Source organism: Venturia canescens, chromosome 8 (genome assembly GCF_019457755.1).
Source record: "Venturia canescens isolate UGA chromosome 8, ASM1945775v1, whole genome shotgun sequence".
Classification (NCBI taxonomy): domain Eukaryota; kingdom Metazoa; phylum Arthropoda; class Insecta; order Hymenoptera; family Ichneumonidae; genus Venturia; species Venturia canescens.
Genome location: NC_057428.1, coordinates 16,122,253 through 16,142,622, shown reverse-complemented (window position 1 = coordinate 16,142,622; position 20,370 = coordinate 16,122,253). Strand labels below are relative to the sequence as shown.

Sequence of the window (20,370 nt, the reverse complement as noted above, 5' to 3'; positions counted from 1 at the left end):
TAGAATTTTTCCATTCGAATTTCAATAGGCACGGAGGAAGCTAATCCGAGCTGCACAATTGACGTTTTTTCCTGGCTCGTTTTTTATATTTAAACAATTTTTTGTTCATCCGTGCTGAATCCCGAGCTATGAAAACATCTTTGATATCGAAATTCTTAACGAACCCACACACTCGCACTTTCAATTATAATTCAGTTTTAATACACTGTTCACGTACGAGATGAAAAAAGCGATTGCTCGTCGAAATCTCCTGTCTGACGCTCCTCTCGTGCATACTCTTATGATACAATTTCCTGCTCTTTCTCCTCTCTCTCTCTCTCCCACTGCGGATGTGCTGCGTGCTTTTATAGTAGCCTTTTTCAATTTCTTTTTTCCTCACTCATGTGCATCGCTCCAAGAGCACCGTCTCGATCGAAGATCCCACAGAGACGATAGCCGTACGTGCCACAGGCTAAAAATGCTTGAGCGAGTCACTGACCACGTCCATATGTACGTACATAGACGTGCCCTTCGGCCAAGCTAGCATACACGGGGCATTTCACTTCGACTTCGCATTCCCCAATCTTCTCTCCTTCTTCTCACAATTTTTTGAAAGCAACTTTTTTCTTTGAGAAATAAACGGACACGTATTTATCAATTTTCGATGCTTGCGTCAGTTTGAATTTTTCCAAATGCTACTTCACTTGGGGCGAGTGAAATATTTATGTTCAGAGTTGTAACTAGAAAAATATGGCAACAAAATGGAAAAATAATAAACTCGCATGCTGAATTTTCGCGTCGGAAACCACATTAAACATAATTTTGAGAATTTCATCGAATTTCCGAGTATAAAAGTGACCCGAATGCCTCACGTGTATGCATTTTTTCAAATAGAAGCGACTAGCAAGAGATACTTTCAACATATTTTATCCCCTTCATTATTTATCGAAATAATTTTAGCTATTTCATAAAAAAGACAAAAAAAGGGTAGGTTGGTTCGTTTTCATGGAACTTTGTGAGACTGTAGAGAAAATACTGACTGTAATGCATAAACTTGGAGGTCGAAAAATTAAATAATAAAAGCGGGATAAAAAAAATAATCAAATTTCAGTTAAATGGTGAAAATTTTCGTAATTCGACGAGACAGTCTAAATTTTAATTTCGAAGAATATCTCGAATGATTCGTGTGGAGCGAGACATGATCTGTATTGGAAATGAGAATAAAAAATGGGCCATCCTGGACTGTCATTGACCGGTGGACTGTGGTTGATTGAGCGTTTTGTCGACGGGTACCTCGTTTCGTAATTAATTGCGATTCGAAGAGGTCCTTTTATCGAGTTCCCTTGGGCGAGTGGGGCATAAAACTGGCTCCACATGCCTTCCTCCCCAGTGGGATTCCTCTCCGAATAATTCTCCTCCTTGTCCTTTCCCATATTTTGCATACTCGACAATTTTTCGATATCGCTCGATCGAGGAATCGCTGCGGATGCTCATAAAACTGTCCGAGATGAATATCCTCAAATGAGAAGTATTTTCAATATTTTTAGTCGGAAAAGAAAATTTTCACGAACATTGCGAACCGTGTTGTGTCAGCCGAAGAATAAATTGATTTGTTTTTCTCAATATTTGCTTGTTGGGAAATAAAACTGAAACTCACGAGTGTAATGAAATTGTTTCAGGACCGAACATCAAAACGCCGGTCGCCATTCTCAATTGTCTCTACGCGAGACAGCTCTGTTTCGAGGACGCATCTTGCAGTGCTATTTTGCAAATAATACCTCGAGTCTGTGGCCCGGAGTTGGGTGAGTTATTTCAGTGCAATTGATATTGAAATTGTGTCATTGTTTCTGGTTAAGGAAGTCACTTTATATTTTCGTTTCATATGTGAGTGACGCGAGACAAGGATTGATCCAGTCTGGCTGGAAAACGTAACGAGCTTTTTACAGAGGTCTCTCCATCCCAGGAGTGTATTAATATCAATAGAGTTGCAGCGAACTTTGCCTTCGTCTCGCGTTCATTTTTTGTTTGGTATCGGCAAAACTGCCTGATTCTCCAATTGCCAGCGACACTGAGAACTTTCTTTCACTCGCAAGCTCGCTCTCGATTGATTTTTTGTTTGAACTTTATTATTTTCTCTTTGGTAACGCTCTCAATCAAGCTGCTAATTTGTTCCCCTTACCTCATCGTGCCGCCCGCTGCTTCAACTCCGTAGGAAAAGTTTTTCTCAAATATTCACTCGCTTTTTCACTCCTGTCTAGCCACCAATTGTGAATTCATCCGTGTTCCATTCACTTTACTTCGCACTACTGCGCGACTCGTGTCCTTTTCAGCAACATACTTTTGTTCATCTACCGAGGATCATACGCGGTAACAAGACCTTTTGACGTTCGTGTGGTACGACTCGGCGAAAAACTCGGGTAGCGGAGTCTCTTTGGCTCGGCGAATAAGAGCTCATTTATTTCTCAAGTTAAACTATCGCTCACAGAATCATCCTTCATCCAAGCCTTGTTTCACCTACTTTGAGCTCAGTTAAAACCGGATGAAAATCAAAATGCTTTTACTTGTTTGTGCTGCGCGTGCCTCAAACGCTTCTTTCGTGCCTTTCCCTAAAATTTTTCGACTCCCAACCGGGGCTCGTTGCTCAGCTCGCCGAGTCGGAAAAGCGGTTCGTTCCTGGAACGATTGCTGCTCGGAAAACGACGGCCCATCCATCATGTCGAAGCGAGCGCAACCCTTCGTTGTCTCACGTCGAGGTAAAAAGTGAGGAAAAACTTTCAATGACGTTTATCGAGTTGGCAATACCTGAAAGGGGTTTTGACACGCTTTGGTCGAGGAGAGTTTGTGACGGAAATTAACAGCAAAGGGGAAAGAACTTTGTAGTTTCATGGCCCTGTCAACTCCCGACAGGAGATTCAGGCCTTTCACGGATTTGCAACAATCCTCTGGCCCATTAGGCGCTTCCCACTTTTCACTTCTGAGTTCATTATTCAACGGATAAGTGAACTTGGAGCAGAGGTAAAAACGTGACTTATGCATCGGCCTGGCAAAGCGCGGATTCAACGGACGCGCAGCTGTTTGAATAATAACGTGACGCTTTTCCGGTCATTCCAGTTCGCGTATTCCGCAGCCAAATTCAATTATGAATTACGCATTATGCAATGAGATAAGCTTTGATACGAGTGTGACCGAATTCAATAGTTTCCCATATGCGCCAATGCGTCGGCCTACATACAGGAGTGTGCAACTTTTGTCAGGCTTCTGACTTTAATTAAACACCATTCACCTCTAATTAACGATTCCATTGAGAAATATAGTAGGGTGCGTGAGAAACCGACACCTGGTAAACACAAAGCCATGAGCCCAATTAACATTTTGAGGACATATTATTCATTGTTGATACGTTATCCCACTATTTGTGGTGGTTCGTTGACGGAAGATCTTTCGCTATTTGGACGAGTAGCAGAGATAGAGGGGCGACGGATGGAAGTTGAAATATAAGGTAATTCAAACCCTGCCGATTCAACTTGTTCAGGAATTTCGTCGTTTTTTCTTTTTATCGTCAAGCCCCAAGAGAATTCATCCGAACAAGTGGTGCTGGAAGAGGCTTTAGCGGAGTAATCCGCGTATACGATATGCGTCGCTGGAAGGGGTCCGGACGGATATTCAATTTTGGTATTCCGCCGGGCGATGGGGGAATTTGGTGCGATGCGAAGCTCTTTTTTGCGCGAATCCCATTAAACGCTTGACAGACTCACTCGTTCACGATATATTTTTGTTCTCTATTCTTTTCTTTATTTTTTCGACGGTTTAGTTTCTTTGAGGCTCCTCGACTAAGGGAGAGGCGAGAGGAAACTCTCTTCGGGTTTTCCTCCTGTACGGACATAAAACCATTTGCCCAGGGGGCGTTTTTCAGCGAACGAAGCTTCTCGTTTATAAGGCACGTCAGGATGCCGATTGTTTGTCAGTCTACCGTGCAGTCTCTTGTAGCTCGGCGAATTTTTCATAGAACAACCGTTCACGGCGGGCGCTGAACCGCGCGGGAGGAGACACAAAAAATGATCTGAAGATACTGCTGCTGCTGCTGCTGCTGCATGATTGTGGCGGTGCCAATGGAGACTGATTAACGTGGAATTCGCTGGCTAATGGAACGAGCCGAGTGCCCTGAGGAACAGCGGAGGCGGACCGCGATGGAAATAACTCGAATGAAATCCACGAGTAAAAAATCCCGATGGGAAAATCAACAGGAAGTCTGTCCGTATAGTTGGAGATTTAAAAGCGAGCTGAAACCCATGGATTCCGAGTCCAGAAGCGCGCAGGTTAAGCCAGAAAAAGCTCGAGCGAGACAATGAAGCCGGAAAATGAGAACGAACGAGGAATACATAGGAAAAGGTAGAAAAACGGAGGGAAAGGACAAGGTCGTTCGAAGCCATCCCCATTCCCTGCACGCCGGCCCTCGAGCTGACCCCGAGGGTTGACCGACAGCTGGCCGTACTCGATTAGCATCGCGGATGGAGAATACGCAAGCAGTTACGTTTTGCATATACACGGGGAGCAGCTCCTCTTCGCGTCCCGCAATTCTTCGCCCCCGTCCCCGCAGATCTTACTCCGGAATATTGTCTCGCTCTTTTCTGCATTCAGACGAGAGAAGTAGGGAGTGAGCAGGGAGGAGCCCACGTACCAACGATTTTATATCGCGTGCCTCCGACGAGCTTCTTTTTCCAATCTTTATTCGTCATTTTAAGCTCTTACCGTGTGTGTGCGGAGTTATTCCGAAGGGAAACGAATTTCCATCTGTCGCAGCCGAGAGCACGCATCCTCGTAACGAAATCCGTTCGGGAGCGGTGACTAGAAAAAATGGCGGTCAAAGACAATCATCGAAAGGGCGTTGCTCGTCATCGTAAAGTTTTTTTTCTCATTTTTCGGTTACCGCGCTCCGCGACCACCCAAATGCCCGGTGTGCCTGAGTTTTACACAATTGGGTGTGGGTCCCCGCAGAAATTCACGGGGCGAAGGACATGGCGGGAACAGAGCTATTGTCATCATCGTTGGCGGGACTGCACGCGGTGGTTAGCAGCCACTTCCATTCAGCAAACTTCTATACGCCCATGCCAATCCGAGCTGCTCGCCCTCTCCCATGAGCGCGCTCGTTGTCTCACTCGGTGGATTTCCTCTTTGCTGATGCCATCGGGCCAACCTTGATGACAGATTGAACGTGGTTTGGACGCTCGTTGAACTCGGGGGCACGTCAACCGTGACCGTTACTCCGTTGGTAATCAATCCAGCTGGACGTTTATCCGGGAAAATGAAGCGGCGTTCTCGCCCTCCCGGTCACTCCGCTCCTCTCGTCCATGCATGCGCATCCTGACCGGTTGATCGAGAAGGGACGAGAGGCTGGGCGAACATTCGCCATGGATTATTGGACCGCATTAGCATATCCAGCCCCGCGTTGTGCGAGGCTTCCTCTCGCAGCCTCCCAGTTCTCAGTTGGCCCGAGCCATGATACCCCGAGCTTTGCTATGTGCGTTCGAAACAGTTGGCAATCCGAGTGATCCCATGCCCGACCGTACAGAATTCATCCTCTTTATATGCTCGCCCCGCGCACCGACATGATCGCGTGTATTCGCGCTGGTCCCTGCTGCAGCTGCTTCTGTTGAAGCAATTGTTGATCGAAATGAATGAGGGAGCGATTACGACGACATACTCAATTAAGGCGGACAATGGGATGTTCGAATTTACGCGAATTCCCGTATTTTACAGTTTCTCAACGCCCTCCCTCCACAACGGAGGATTGTTAAATTTCAATCAACTGCTAATCGCGCTCGCGATGCTCGATTCCCACCCGAGGGAGAACAAACTAGGTGGAAGGATGCTTGTAAGCAGCAATAATACGGGTAACTTTCAACCATGACGCTAAGCAGCGCACGGATGACGAAACGTTTGTTCCGCCGCCGCGGATAACGAGGCTCCAGACAATACATGGCGCGCGACTCTCCAGGAAATTCTTGAAGGAAATATAATCCACTGGAATTCTGCGTCGCTTGCGGCGACGAAAATTCTATTTATCGAATAAAGAATGTTGGAGGTGCATTACTCACGCACCCAGACGACGTTGGCTTACTTTCTCTCGTTCATTAATAAGAAGCTCCGAGAGATGGAACGTGGTCGAGAGATAGGGGGATCCGCTGCTGCCGCTGCTTTATACCCCAGAGCAGGGAAAAATAAAAGCAACGAGAGGGCAGGACCTTCATTGTTCGGAAGCACATTGTTGGCCTAAAGCGTCACGCATGCCGCCTACCACAACGAACATGGAGCCTGGCGTGGCTACCCGTGAGAGGTTCCTGCGTGCCTTCATCCAAGAGCTTCGTGCGCTGGAGGGAGCGCCTGTATCGCAGGATCGTGCCATTGTGAGCTCGCTGCCATCGTCGTTCTTGTTACTCTGGCTATTTTTTACTCCCTCCTGGCCGGCCCATGTGTCTCTGTGCCTCGGTGCATCAATAAATAATAAAGTGGCAGGAGCTCGAGGTGCTTTCAGCCTCGAATGATTCAGGGTGACGCAAAGAAATACGACGTTCGTTAAGGCACTTGGCGCGGCTATGGCTCGTAAGAAATGAGTCACTCTAATGACGCGTATCACCGATCCAGCGAACGAGATGAGTTCGAAGCGGTCGCGGCGCCGGAGCTTTTTAACTGACAGTTGGCTCCTCTGATTCTCTAAAACTTTTCACAGCGTCCAAGTCTTTTGACGCACGTGCTGCTAACGCGGCAATTGCGAGATAACCAGCCAAAGATGGGAACGGCCAGAGGTTCTTACGGTAAGTGATACTGCGTGGATGCTGAGCTCGCTCGAGGTCGATCACAGCGGCTGCGGACCATCTCCGGCATCTGGACGAGGCTGCGTCCGTGCCTGCGCGGGTGTTAAACATCTCGTGTTTGGCTGGACGTTTTTTTTACCACTTTTTTCTTATCTTTCGCGTCGTTTTATTTCACCTGAGATCCGAAATTGGTCCGGCAAGAGTTCGTGGCTCCTCGGGAGATAAGAAAAAATATTGTAAGAAAACGGAACTCCCACTGCGGGCCACAAATGTGTTATGCGAGTTAGTCTTATCTCCGGTCACATCCGTCCAGATCGTCGGGTAAATGCTGTCGACGCTTGGAATCCCTTTGCCGAGATTACATTCCCACGGGGCGGAAAGAGGGATTTTATTCCCTCAAACTTTTGACATCTCCGGTCTCGTCGCAAGCGCGGAGAGAGAATCGAGAGTGTCCACAATCAGAGACGACCAACACGTTTATTAGCTGCTTCAACACAACGCGTCCAGCAGCCTCCCAGTTGACAAACAACCACAAACTATCACTTACACACGAGCTCCGTAGCTCGCCGGAGAAATAGCTAAATTAGTTATCTCGCTTAGGAATGAAGAAACGGCTGCAGGCGAGCGACCGATCGAGAGATTCCGAGTTTCCATTTTCGGCTTGGCCCAACACCGACGTCGTACACCGCGCTCACCCCCGCCCCACTTTTCCGGCTGTACCTGGCAATGAGATACGTCCGGTGTGATACTGACGCGTTACCAAACTGCCTGAAGTCGGCCACCGAACAACCTGCAAACCGCACGGACCACGGAATACGATAAATCTCTGTCTCTCTCTCCCTCTCCATTTCCCTCTGTCGTATTTCGCCCTATTTGGCTTGGACATCTTTCAACACCGAAGAAACCCGGAGGAAAAATTCGCAGGGGAATTCTGTGACACTCGGCGTTACTGGCTCGATCGCGCGTGCACTTTCGTCACCAAAAACGGTCGTTGGGGCTTCGAATTACTTGGTTGATGCTTTCTTCGTTGTACAGCAGAATTCCTGTGATTCCGCGCTGCATATTTCGGCTCCTGAATTTGTCCGAATAGCTCGACTGATGCCTGATGACAATCGTACTGAATTCTGCACGATGGCAGGGAACGCTGTGGTCCTTCAGTTCTCTTGCTGCTCTCCTTCATGATTCTTGGTCAACGCGCAATGCTCCGTTGAGTGTCGAAAGCTAGTATTCCTTGACAGTGTTCCCGAGAGAACGACCTTTAACTTAGTGCTCTTGTAAAATCAGTAAAAAGGCCGAATTTGGGAGGAGGGAAAAAGGTACTTCATGCGCTCGAAACGGGGCCTGGTGGAACAATGCTGTTGAACTGAAGTTGAGTACAATTGGGTACTCGCCTCCGTCGGTATCCTGACGCTTGCTGAGAGCCCTCTCATCCAGGATGAAAGGAAAGCGCGCGAGATGCCTGGATGCTTCGCTCGCTAAAGAGAGTCGTTCGTAAACAAGTGACCGGATATGTCAGGAGAGTGAGGCTGGTGGCTGGTTCTCACTCCTTTCTTCTTGTCCCCTTAATCGACTTTTTTCGGAACCGAGTTGTTTTCACCAACGGCATCAGCGGCTTTAGTGTTTGCTCAGGCATTTTCTCCCTTCTTCAAAGTGCGGCCTCGCCTCCTCCATTCTTTTCTTTCTATTTTTCTCTCCCGCTTTTGTCTTAATGATTATTATTTCCTTCATTATTTCGTGGCCGATAGTTCTTTTATGAAATATGTATAAGCGATGTGCAGCGGAGCATGCAAATTCTCTAGTGCGAGCAGCACGACGATGGCGTTCCCGAGATAAGAAACAGAAAAATCGAGGCTTTCGGAGCCCCGGACAGATCGATCATCGTGTTATATTGATATACGAAGAGGTTTGTCTTCTTCTTCTTTCCTTCCCTCTCAGTTTCGGATACAAAATGGACGAATTGCTTGAACAAAGTTGGTGCAGGCCCGGGGGAGGGAGACGAAGGGAGCAAGGGAAAGGGAGAGAACATTTGCCGACAAATGCTCGAGACTCGAAGATATTTACATAAGAAATTCGTTCGGCTCGTGTTCGAAACGTGGTCGACGAGAATTTTGGCGTATTTGACGTTTTCGAGGAGAGAGAGAGAGAGAGAGAGAGAGAGAGGGAGTCACGGCACGAGGATTATTGAGGACTTTTCAAGCATCGGAAGATATCAGAGACGTTCGGTGCGAGGAGGCTCCGAAGAAAGAGATATAACAGAGCCTGCTCGGATAGCCTTGTTTGTGTAAGTGTGTAGAAGCAAAACCACCACGTCGGAGGAAGTTCTCTCTCAGTAATATGGAAGCCTCGGCATTCACCGGCGCTCATGCTCGACCGATTCGACCGCGCGTCTAATCTTCAAGATCAACAACCCAGCATCCCATCACTATCGCATCAACGATAGGGGTGAAAACTTTTGCAAAAAATTCCAACGGAAATGCTTGCCTTTCGATCGAGCTTTGGCTTTCAAGCGTTTCTTTTCCTCGTGAAAGCGTTCTTTGCCGAGAAGAATATGGTTGTTTTCAATTAGTTTTCTAGTCCCCGAGTGAATGCATTTTTTCGAAATGACCGTCGAATATTTACACACGATCCAAAAAATCCATCCTCGCTGGTCCAAAGTCTTTCGTCAGCTTCCTCCCCTCACGGTGATCAAGGCAGAAACAATGCCACGTGCGAATTCCTCGATTGTACTTGACCGGATAATACGATCTCGATGAACAGTAAATAATATATCGATAAAAGTGGAAAAATTCGCGAAGAAAGAACGCGAGAGTAAATGTGCCCGAAGTAACCCCTCCGAACTGCTGAGATCGGCTGACCAATTTGTCACAGAGAAAGTTCATTGGGACAATGGTATGGGTGGCTCCGAGCACACACATTTGGCGAACGGATACGCGACTATATTCATTGGGTTATTCTACGAGCGAGGGTTGGAGCTGGTGGTGAGTTTATGTCAACGTTGCGGCCACTCCGTTACCGAACGCCACCACGTAAAAGTTATTGGACAAAGTTCCCTTAGTTGGGTTAGTTTCCGTGGACGCCCTCTCTCTCTCTCTGGCTCTCGCTTTCCGTCCTCCTTCTTTCTCCAATCCTCTTTCATGTTCCGTCCTCGTTTAACGAAGTCTGTGAACGTTTGGTCAATCCATAGAGGAGGAAAGAGGCACCGGGGGCCGGCGAGCGATCGAACGAGGGCAAAGGCAGGTTCGGTTAAAAACAGGATTGACAAAAGCGGCGAGTGTGGATGAAATGGAGGGCACGAGGGAAAAGGTGCTGGATAGAGAGATGCCGTGGCTCTGTGGCTAAAACTCGTTCAATCGGAGCTTGATTTCCGGTGAAATTTCACCGCAAACTCGGCCCTCCCGCTCTTTTATCCTGCACATTCTTTCTGCATTATTTCACTCTTTCTCCATTTCCTTCGCCCCTTCGATCTCATTGAAACTCGCCCATTTATCATTGTCCTTAAACCACTCGAATCTTCCGCAACGCAATCGCCTCCGATAATCCGAAACTCTTACAACTCCCTCGATGTACACGAGTCAAAATACGAAGAATCATTTCGTCTGAGTGAGAAAGAAAAGACCGCTTTGTTCGACGCTCCGAGCTTTTCCCTCTTTTCTCATCTCCGTGCAAAACTCACGAGCTATCTCTTCCTCCGGAGTTACTGTCACGTATAAAAGACATCATGAATAATTAGCGGAAGTAGCGCTTCCTGGAACAGAGCAAAATGACCCTTTTCAATATTCCTTCGTACCCTTCCGAATGCCAAAACAATTTTTCACACGCGACTTTGTTCCATGAGAAAGTTTATTCCCATGCGACGGGATACTTAGCCCACACAAATTGGTGATTTTACGAACGTTTTTTTCTCTCTTTCCAGTGGCGTGCTCAACGGTAACTGTTACGAAATGCCAAGCAGCGCTCCACACTCTTCAAGCATTTCCTTTCTTTCGTCCCACCTGTCTCTGCAAGGAACCTCACGTGGATCCTGAATGTAACAGCTTTCAGAACTTCCTCTTCGATCATCCTTGCGTTTACGTTCTCAAGAAGGGTGAGTACGACGTTTTACAAGTAAAAGTCATTCCGGCTGATCCGTAACCTGAATAACACAGGCAACATTTCTTTGGACATTTTGTTCAACATAAAAGTGTGTTCGTGTCTCAATAATACTTCAAACTGATAAATAAAATATTGTTTATCAAAGCGGAAAGCGTTTACTCGACTACATTTAGGAGTCTAACGAGATACAAAGTTCGGTACAAAGTTTCATGAACGAGTTACTAATAGCGTTGTAGAAAATTCCTTTGACCGTCCAGTGCGGCTCGGTCGGACACACACTTTCCTTCCTTCCGTCGTAGTGCGAGACCCGTGGAAACTTTTAACGAATCGTGAAATCGTTTTTCTCTCGTACTATCTAAAGTAAAAACCGGAAAATATTAAATTCCGAGGCATTTTATTTACTAGAGTGAACCATCCTAGCGCTCTGTCATTTCTCATCGCAATTCCGGTTAGTTTGATTCACTGGCACGTTAGACACCGCTCTAAAAATATTTATATACTTTGTTTATTGCCCCCTTAAAATGACGAGGCACAAGTACCCAGGACGGGGTGAACAAAAGTTTTGGGAAGAGGGAAACGCACGTTAAATGAAGCTGAATAAAAATGTTCCTTGGGCGACCAACGAATCGAGGTTTATTCGTGTGCAGGGAAGACCGGGGCAAAACGGGCTACTTAAAAAATCGCGGAAATTATTGACTTTCTTAAATAAAAGAATCGTATGCTCTCAACCAGGTCAAAAACATGCTTATTTCGAGAATAAGGCGTTTCGAGTTTTGAAAGCATAAAATTGAATGATGCAACGTGAATATTCGTGCAAGCTCTTTTTTTATGATGCTTGAGTGCAAGGAAAAAATGAAGATTTTCACATTAATGAATGTTGTTTTTCTCAAGTCTTCCCTATACGCGAAGAGCAGGACGGAATCGACCTAACGAAAATCACTTCTGAATACACCCCGTGAGAGGGCTCCAAAATACTATGGAATCGAGAGAGCGTAGCAGCTCGTTCATCGGAGTCCATCACGGATTAACGAAAACCACGAACCAAAACCTCATCCTCTGCCCTTTGTGTTTCCACTTCACTTTTCCGTGTAGCTCTCCCAGAACGCATCCCTCGTTCGGGCTCAAATACACGCGCTGTTTCCTACTCCGTATCATTATTCTCCGAAACCAAATGAATGTTGCTTATGCACATCTTCATAATACCTCGATGCTCTGTAATTGTCGTTTTTTTAAGATTTAACGTCCGATCAACCAGCTGGAAGAGAATTTAGCAAATTACTCGGATTTGTGGAATAACGATGCGAGGAATTCAGTCCGACAATTATGTTACTCATACTGAAGACGAAATAAATATTCTAATATACGAAATAAACGTTCTGCAATTGAATTCCTCAGAGAATCCGATCTTCCGAGTTTTCCTACTCCAAAACGTACGCAGCTCTTTCTTTGGGGAATCGAAAATTTCTCTTTTCCGTTAACTATAATCTGAGTTTAAGGAGCTGCGGTTTGTTCAATTTTTTGCTTATCGAAAATATTCTACTTCACTATGAAATAAATTATTCGATAATCGCAACATAATTTCAACAGAGTCATCATTTTGTAATGTTTTTTTTTTTTTCGTGCGAATCCCTCAGTACTTTCTGATTTATTTTCATTTCGACAATGTTATTAAATTTTTTTCAATACCAGAATGAAATTGCATATTTCACGTTTTCCATTCGCACGAAAAATGTATGTTTCACTTCCACAACTTCGATGCAATTTTTTTATTAAAAAATGTATGCAGCTCAATATTATTCACTATTTATTTCGAATTGTCGAACGCAGTTGAAATAAAATAAATTTGACGCCCTTGATCCTTCAGTAGTTAACGCAGCACCGGAGAATTAACAAAATATTTAATCTTCAATCATCATCGTCATGGGAAATTCACGTTCCATTGAGCGAGCTTCATCCCCGATGGGCGCCATTTTTACTGCGCTTTTTTAGTTTCCGTATTCCCGTGCGGATGCCGCCCTTCCACAAACCCTTGCTATATCCTCCGGAGGCATTGTTCCATTTTTCCGGAGTTTTCTTCCTCTCGTTCGTGTTCGCCGAGACTTTTTATCCTTCACAAACAATTTTCGGACTCTATTCACACCCATTTTGAGCTGTGACGTGAGAGTGTTGCGAATGCCTCGGTCTCGGTGCTTTCCATCATTATTTTTATTTTTCTCCCTCTTCCTCTTATTCGCCATCTCCTTTCGAATGTCCCATTTGGATAATACGTACTTCACTCCTCTCTTATCGAAATGAATAAAATAAACTCGCTCCACTGCTTAATCGCGTTTGTCTCCGTTCTTTCTTTCGCTCGTTCGAGCCCCGCTTTTTTCATATCCTTCGAGGCACTCCATATACGTTTCCGCACCTTCCGGCTGGCTCGACTCCTCACGTTTCCCGGCCATTTGTTCCGACATCGATACTTTCACCGTTTTTCCTCTCGAGTTGTTTCTAACGAGGAAAACTTAAACGATGAAATTCCGATCGTCGTGTAGATTTTCTCAGGACGATTGTATTTTAAAAGCTCAATAATGTAGTCGGAGCGTTCCAATGCTGCGATGATATAATTTCCTCTTTTCTTTGTTTTATGGAAAATGAATGTTTTCTAGGAGACAAAGAAGCTCGAGGGAACTAATGAATTACTTTTCAATTCGTTCGTTCATTATTTCTTAATCATTCGAATAAGCTATCATTGAACTGCCTCGAATTCGCTGAAACGTTGTTTGTCAAATTGTCAATTTTCAGACAAGGACCCGTATCCAATCGACGCTCTATTAACGTGCAATCACGCTCTGACCGAGTGTCAACGGGACAAGCCGTGTCTGAAGCTGTACGATGAATTCAAAGTGAGCTGTCGTGTCCGAGATGGAAAGTGCAAAATGGAGAGCCGGTGAGTGAGCTCAACATCCTGAAAATGTATTCGGAGGTGTAAATTGTTTTTTAAAAAGTCGAATTATTATTTCAAAGCAGCTTGGGTCCGTACTGGAATTCATTTTCTGAGCATACATTAAGGAGAGAGAGAAAGAGAGAGGCGAATATTTATGACTCGAGAATAAATTCAAATGTACGCTTTACCACTCGTAGAAATTATTTGAAATAATGCCGGACGCTGCACAGCAACGGAGCTACAAAAAATGATAAATACGTTTTTATTTTGTTCAACTCCCAAAAGAGTGCATGAATAATTAACTTGGTGAGGGAAAATGATATTAGTCAAGTCATTTTTATGTTCTGGCGCGCATAATTTTCAGGCGAAAGCATTAGCCTTAGGATGAAAAAGCTGAAGAATAATTAAAGGTGTGACGCTCTCACAAAAAGCTGAAAAATTCATCGAGTTGTTTCGAATTTTATATATTGTGAATTGAATTAATTACTTTGGAATATAGTTTAAAAATAAAAGTTGTAGAGTGTCCTCCGAACCGGAGAGACTCGTGGAAGAAATATTTAGAGTGAGAAAACTCGCACAAGTCGTGTGCGAGTTGGGAACGCCGTTCTGCCCGGATTTCTATCTCTCTTATTCCTTTATATCAATTTTTTGGCATCTTTTTCCATCCCCCTCCGTCGAGATTTCTTCGAGAGAAGTTTCGGGATCTTCCCCTGGTTTCTGGTTGCTGGAGCTAGTGTTGCGTGGTCTTTTCGCTTATTCCTATTCACGAATCTTTACTCGAGGATTTTGTGTTCGGAATTTTGCTCCCGAAGCTCTTTCAACACTTCCGGACGACGCTGCTGCTGCTTCTGCTGCACCGGGAAATCTGTATTTGTCGACGAATCATTTTCGAAGAGAAATACTTCAACTTTTTGCCCAAATATTCACTGGGGAAGGCTACCCTTCCACGAGCTCGACACAAACTTTTCCTATTCATCTATTCTCGCCTTACTTTTCGATATGAAAGTTCATGAATTATATTTTTGTTGCGTCTTCGTCAGCGCGATGTTGGACTTTGGGCTTCATTCTCCGGGATGTTTGCATTGTCTAAGGGGTCTAGCCTAATTAGAATTTTCAAAAAACCGATATTCGTTTTTATTGCATTTTTCGAAAGTATACGAATCTCAAAGTACCGTATACTAAAATCTTATAACGATCTGAGCTGTCCAAGTGTACTTTTGAGCGACGTTCGCTTGGCTCAAAAGTACGTTTTTCGCCGGCTCGTTGATAAAATCACCAAAACTATTCGACCGATCCTTACCAAAATTTTACCACGTGTTCTTTATGGCTATAGCTATAGCGCATGTCATGCAAATTTTGAAATTTCGAGCGGTACTATTTGTTTTTTTTTGTAAAAAATGATGAAAAAAACGTTCTTTTTCGAAGTTTTTGGAAAAATGCCCGCCATTCTGTCATTTTTGAAAAAATAAAATATCGTGTGATATGCGATGTGGCCTTCTCCCCCATTTTTCTACACGAAAACTGAGTAAGATAAATATTTAAAAAAATTTGTTGTGTATATTTAAAGAGTACATTTTTTTAGGCCTAACACTTTTTATGTCCATATTTATAATTTATACCGGTCAAAAAAATTCGTGAGAATAGTATTTTTTTTGTGAACCCCTTAACTGTGCATTTATTCATATTTTCCTTCTCAGAGGCTCATGTCGAAGGATTTTTTTTCATTAATTTGAAAAAAAAAGGATCGAATTTTGAAGGAGATATTTAAAAAAAACATTGTAGTGAATAGCAATCGTGGAGCGGGCTCCTTCGAAGCGTATTTTGTCGTCGAGAAGTTACACATTTTCGTTGACGGTTCGATGGAAACTTTTGCATATTCCATGCGACGAGTAATACCCGTCGAATAAGGGAAGAAACGTATGTGCGTAGGCGTAATATCGTGAGAACCTCGATTTAAGTCGTTGAAGTGGTGTTAGTATACGAAACTTGTGGGAAACGGGGAAGAAAAAGTGGGCGAAAGCGGAAGAAACTTTATCGCCGAATCCTCTCAGTTGCGGTAACGGAGTACCCTTTATTTCCGGTTTCCCCTTTCCCTCGGCGGGCCTCCCCATCGCGAAAGTATTTCTTGTACGCAACGGAATCTCGCAAGGTTTCAGTCAAATCCACCCCACGCGAAATCTCCACTTTTCCGCATCTCCTCCCCACACACGCGTATACGAAAAAAGGAAAAAAAAATGTTTTCAAGTCTCGTGAATGTCGCATATTTCACGACTCACAGATTTCTCCTGCGAGACAATCAAACAATTTCTTCGATCATCCTTCGTCCTTGCACACGATTTTGGCGGCGAGACGTTTTTCCCGTTCGATACGAAAAATCAATAATTCAATCTTCGCTCCGAATGTGACGAGAGAGATTATCGATCACGGAGATAACAGTTGGTACTGGCCATCGACCGGAGCGCACAAAATTACAAGGACGCTCGTGCAGACAATACGGCCGACTCGGAACAAAAGTAAAAGAAAACTTTTCCGGACCCGTCCCAAGATCACTTTTCGTTTCAACGATCTCTCAAAGGCTCGGAGTCCACGGAAGGACACTTTTTTTTGGAAGTCATCGTCGACATAACATTTTCACGCATATTTTCAAAAAAGCCATCGATCGCTGACGTCGAACACAAAACTCAGGTCGTAGTCTTAATCTCTGTCTGTCTCGGCGTATTATTAAGTTCGCGAATTCAAAATTATTATTGTGAAGGAAAGGGAAGATCATTCGTAAAAAGGCCAAAATTTCGAACGATTATTGTCAATACCAATAAGAAATATAAGAAAAAGGAAAACTAGATTCTATATAACGTCAATAAAAATAGAGAATATACAGAACAAATATTGATTCTTGTCTGATTGTTATTTCAAAAGTTATTCAATTGTTTAATGCCTCGGTATTTTAAGACTTGAAAAAAAATTCTTTACAATTATTTCCTATGATTTTTCATCTTCCTTGCTCTCAAGTGCGTACGCCTTGGTCCTCGACCATCTTACATTTTCATATTGGATCATTATACCGAAACTCGATTTCCAGTTATGGGAGGACATATCGGTTATGGCTTGATCGTATTAAAGCTCGATATAATAACGTCCATTATATTTTATACATTCGCAATATCGAGAGCGAGCTCGCGGCCTGCGCTGTTTTTATTTTCTCTTCGTTCGATCTGACGATCCATTATCTATCGGGAATTCCTCCAGTTTTGTAACGTCTTCGTTGGGGAGCTTCGCGGAGTTTCGTGGAGCTCGGGCCCGAGGGGGAAGGAAAAGTGAGAAAAACATTAATACTATTTCGATTCTTCGGACAGCGAATATCACAATACTTTCCGAGAGACCCTCCATTTTTATTTCTCGATCCCGAGCCGAAGATTCACTCGGTCGTTAGAGCAGGAATTCGCCTCTGAAAGTGCGTCCCCTCTTCGCGCGTCGTTCCTGCATTCGGAGGAGAGACAAATTCTCTCTGCGCGGCTACGCTCGGAGGATCGTTGTTGCTTCGGATTTTCTACCCTCCTTCGGTGGAGAAACCGCTTGAGAAAACGTTCAATCGAATGCGGATTTTAACATAAATTCTACATAAATTCATGCGCTCTATTATTGATTTTTGGGAAAATTCAACGAAAACAGCGTCATGCTATAAAGGGGCATTACGGAGGACTTGAGCGACGTCGTTTGCGTCGGTTACTTTTCCAAAAAAATGTCTCCGAAGCATTGTTACTCGCGAGACGATCGAGCTGCGTTGGAGGTATCGTTGTTCGAAGAAAATACCGAAAAATGTTTGGTTTTAATATCGAATTTCGAGATCTCTCCGCGCGAGCTTTCCTCATCGCGCCGAGGCTAAATTTATCTTTCAAGTTTGTGGATATATGCGTCGTCGTCTCCGCGGAGCTTCGGAGGGCGTTTTGTCACAGGAGACGCGGCTGTAAACAATTGTCACACGCGAGGTCTCGCGTCGGGGCATTTGCAGCACAAACGTTCAAGACAAATTTCAGCAATTCCATAAATGAATGCCAGCGGAGACGGTTTTCCGCGTCAGTTGCCCGCCGAATGGGGAAACGCCTACTTTACGAGATCAGTCGAGAACGTGCGAGTGGTACGAGCGAGTGTATAGTCAGACAAGGTTGGGGGATACAGACAGCAACTTTTTCAGCACACCTGCTGTCACGCTTTTCCTCCTCCGTTACAAAATAAGCTGCATCTCGATCGAGCCAACGAAACACAAGCGCTGAAACGAGCGAAGAAAACTCATTAACGAGAACTGGTAAAACGAAAATCCGCTGTAAAAAATACCACGAAATAAAACAATTCAAATCCTCGTTCGACGTTAAAATTTTAAATACAAAAAAATCGATTTCTTTCACAGATTTTAATGTTTCCTGCAATAATTCATCGTTGACAACCACCCAGTCAAAATAACCATAAATTCTTGGCATTTTCGAACCTGTAAAAAGCCTCGATAAATTGTCCGTGCGTATGGGGGCTGCCCAGGAAGAATCGAGCCCTCAGACTCGTGTGATAAACAGTTCCAGGATGCATTCCCATCTGCGTATCTCGTGTACGGCTCGTTTGTATCGAAACATACAGGTCACCACCGTAGACCGTGGCGTCTCGCTCGGTAACTTGAAAAAGCTCATTCCCGTATTTCTCTCACTCTGCGAGGGGTGCCTTGTTTTACCGTTGTCCACCGTTCAGCACCGGAGGAGTCTCTAATTTCTGGCGCGAATCCGACTTAGCAATATACACAGCGGTGTATGTGCGTGCACGTACACACGGAGGAACACGTATAACCACATACATCTATAAACAAATGCATATAACGTGGCCGGAACTGTGGGAGCTCTGTACCGATCCGATGTTTATATACTCCCGGCTCTGCAGAGCCGTTTTCTCTTTTCCTCTATTTCCAGCCTCTATCCCCTGCCGCTCTCTCTCTCTCTCTCTCTCTCTTTCCCCTTCGAGTCCTCTCGTTCTGCTTGAATCTCGCTTGTCGGGGAAATGCACGCCGATGAAACAATCGGGCAAACGCGATAACTGCATCAGCACCGTTGCGAATTCACGCTAATTGTTCTCTTTCGTCCATCGGGTTTGCCTCGTACCAACTACACTCCCCCCTCTCTTTCTCGCGCTCTTCTTTGTTTTGGCTTCCTTCTCTCTCGACCCCCCCCGGGCGCTGGCCCCTCCCGCGAGTTCATTCATCCACCGGCTCTGCGTTACTTCAATTTCTCTCTTTCCCTCTCGCCCTCTTTTTCCCGATGTATTTATACCTCTGGATTGCACCGCTTTTATACTTCATCCACTTTCCTCGATCCGATGCTTCATTCTTCCGTTTTCCCGCACGATCTTCCATCCACCGGTAGCCTCCGTCACACTCCCCCTCGAGCCGCTTGCTTCCCTCTCTTTCTTCGTACCTTTCAACCCACTTTTACCTCGCACCGGCTCTCGCTTTCACGTCCCTTCATCACGTGCCACTGCGGCGGCTACTCTTCACTCTTGGGAAAGCAACACAATACGATGGTGACTAGCGCATCCAAGCCCGAATGTGTAATAAAGAGCTGTATAACGCCGGGAGGGCGGAGAACGAGCGGGGGAAGTAAAAAGAGATGTTGGAAATTTGTACGAAGAACGAATATATATCGGACACTCTCGCCAAATTGGTTATGTATAGAGCTCGTTGCGAGTAACGATCGGATCGTGCAAACAATCAGGAACGGAGAGCATAAAAGTACGAAAAATGGGGGAAAAGTACGCTGCACAGGGATTTAATCATACTCGGGCATTCAGAGAATTTCGATTTTTAAACCTGTTACTGACGGGACTACGCTATTTTTGGGAGGAACGATTGAAAAAGGGGTGAAACTGCCTGCTGGGAAGATGAAATTCCAAAGATATATATTGTTCGATCAGAAGAATGGCGGGGGTTTGGAAACCTTTGCAGCAACAATATTGTCGGACGTACACGAAAATTTAAATAGTGTCGATACGAGGTCAATTTTCAGCCACTATATTTCGTGTGAAAATTAAATACTTCTACGCAGATAACCATTTGTTAAAAATGGTCCGATGCCATTGCTGCTAAAGCACTTTATGCGATGAAAACAGGAAAATCATTTTGTTGGATTTTTTTTTAACGAACCGCACATTCCACTCTATCCGAGAATATCGAGGTTGTAAAAACTGTAATTTATCCAACGGTGGATAGTTGATTAATAAAAGTGCATACTTTCGAGTTTGGATAAAAGGAAATACATTTGAGAACGAAAAGTTGGGGGAGAAAAAAATTTACATGGCGAATAAAGTCGAAATGGTATGGGAATAATACACGAGTGATTTTCACGTATCATAAATTATGGTTAGTGCATTTCTCTCTCGAACATTCGCTTATTCCATTTGGAGCGAGAAATTTTCGTGCTACGTGTACTGGACGTAAAAACGAGAGCTTTTTCTGTCTGTATACATAGATTCTCACAGAGTAAAATAGATGCATAGGAAGAGTTGAAAGTGGGTGTTGCCCGGGTTCGG

General features: G+C 44.6%; 1 protein-coding gene across 4 annotated transcripts in view; it reads left to right on the top strand.

The window, feature by feature from the left end:
- Nucleotides 1-20,370, top strand: part of LOC122414559 (Glial cell line-derived neurotrophic family receptor-like) — a 203,647-nt gene that overhangs the window by 87,339 nt on the left and 95,938 nt on the right. For all 4 annotated transcript variants that reach the window (XM_043425946.1, XM_043425945.1, XM_043425944.1 and 1 more), the window contains exons 2-4: nucleotides 1,659-1,781; nucleotides 10,705-10,875; nucleotides 13,668-13,812. In XM_043425946.1, coding sequence (XP_043281881.1) covers nucleotides 1,659-1,781; nucleotides 10,705-10,875; nucleotides 13,668-13,812 — 439 coding nt within the window. The remainder of the gene's footprint in view (nucleotides 1-1,658; nucleotides 1,782-10,704; nucleotides 10,876-13,667; nucleotides 13,813-20,370) is intronic.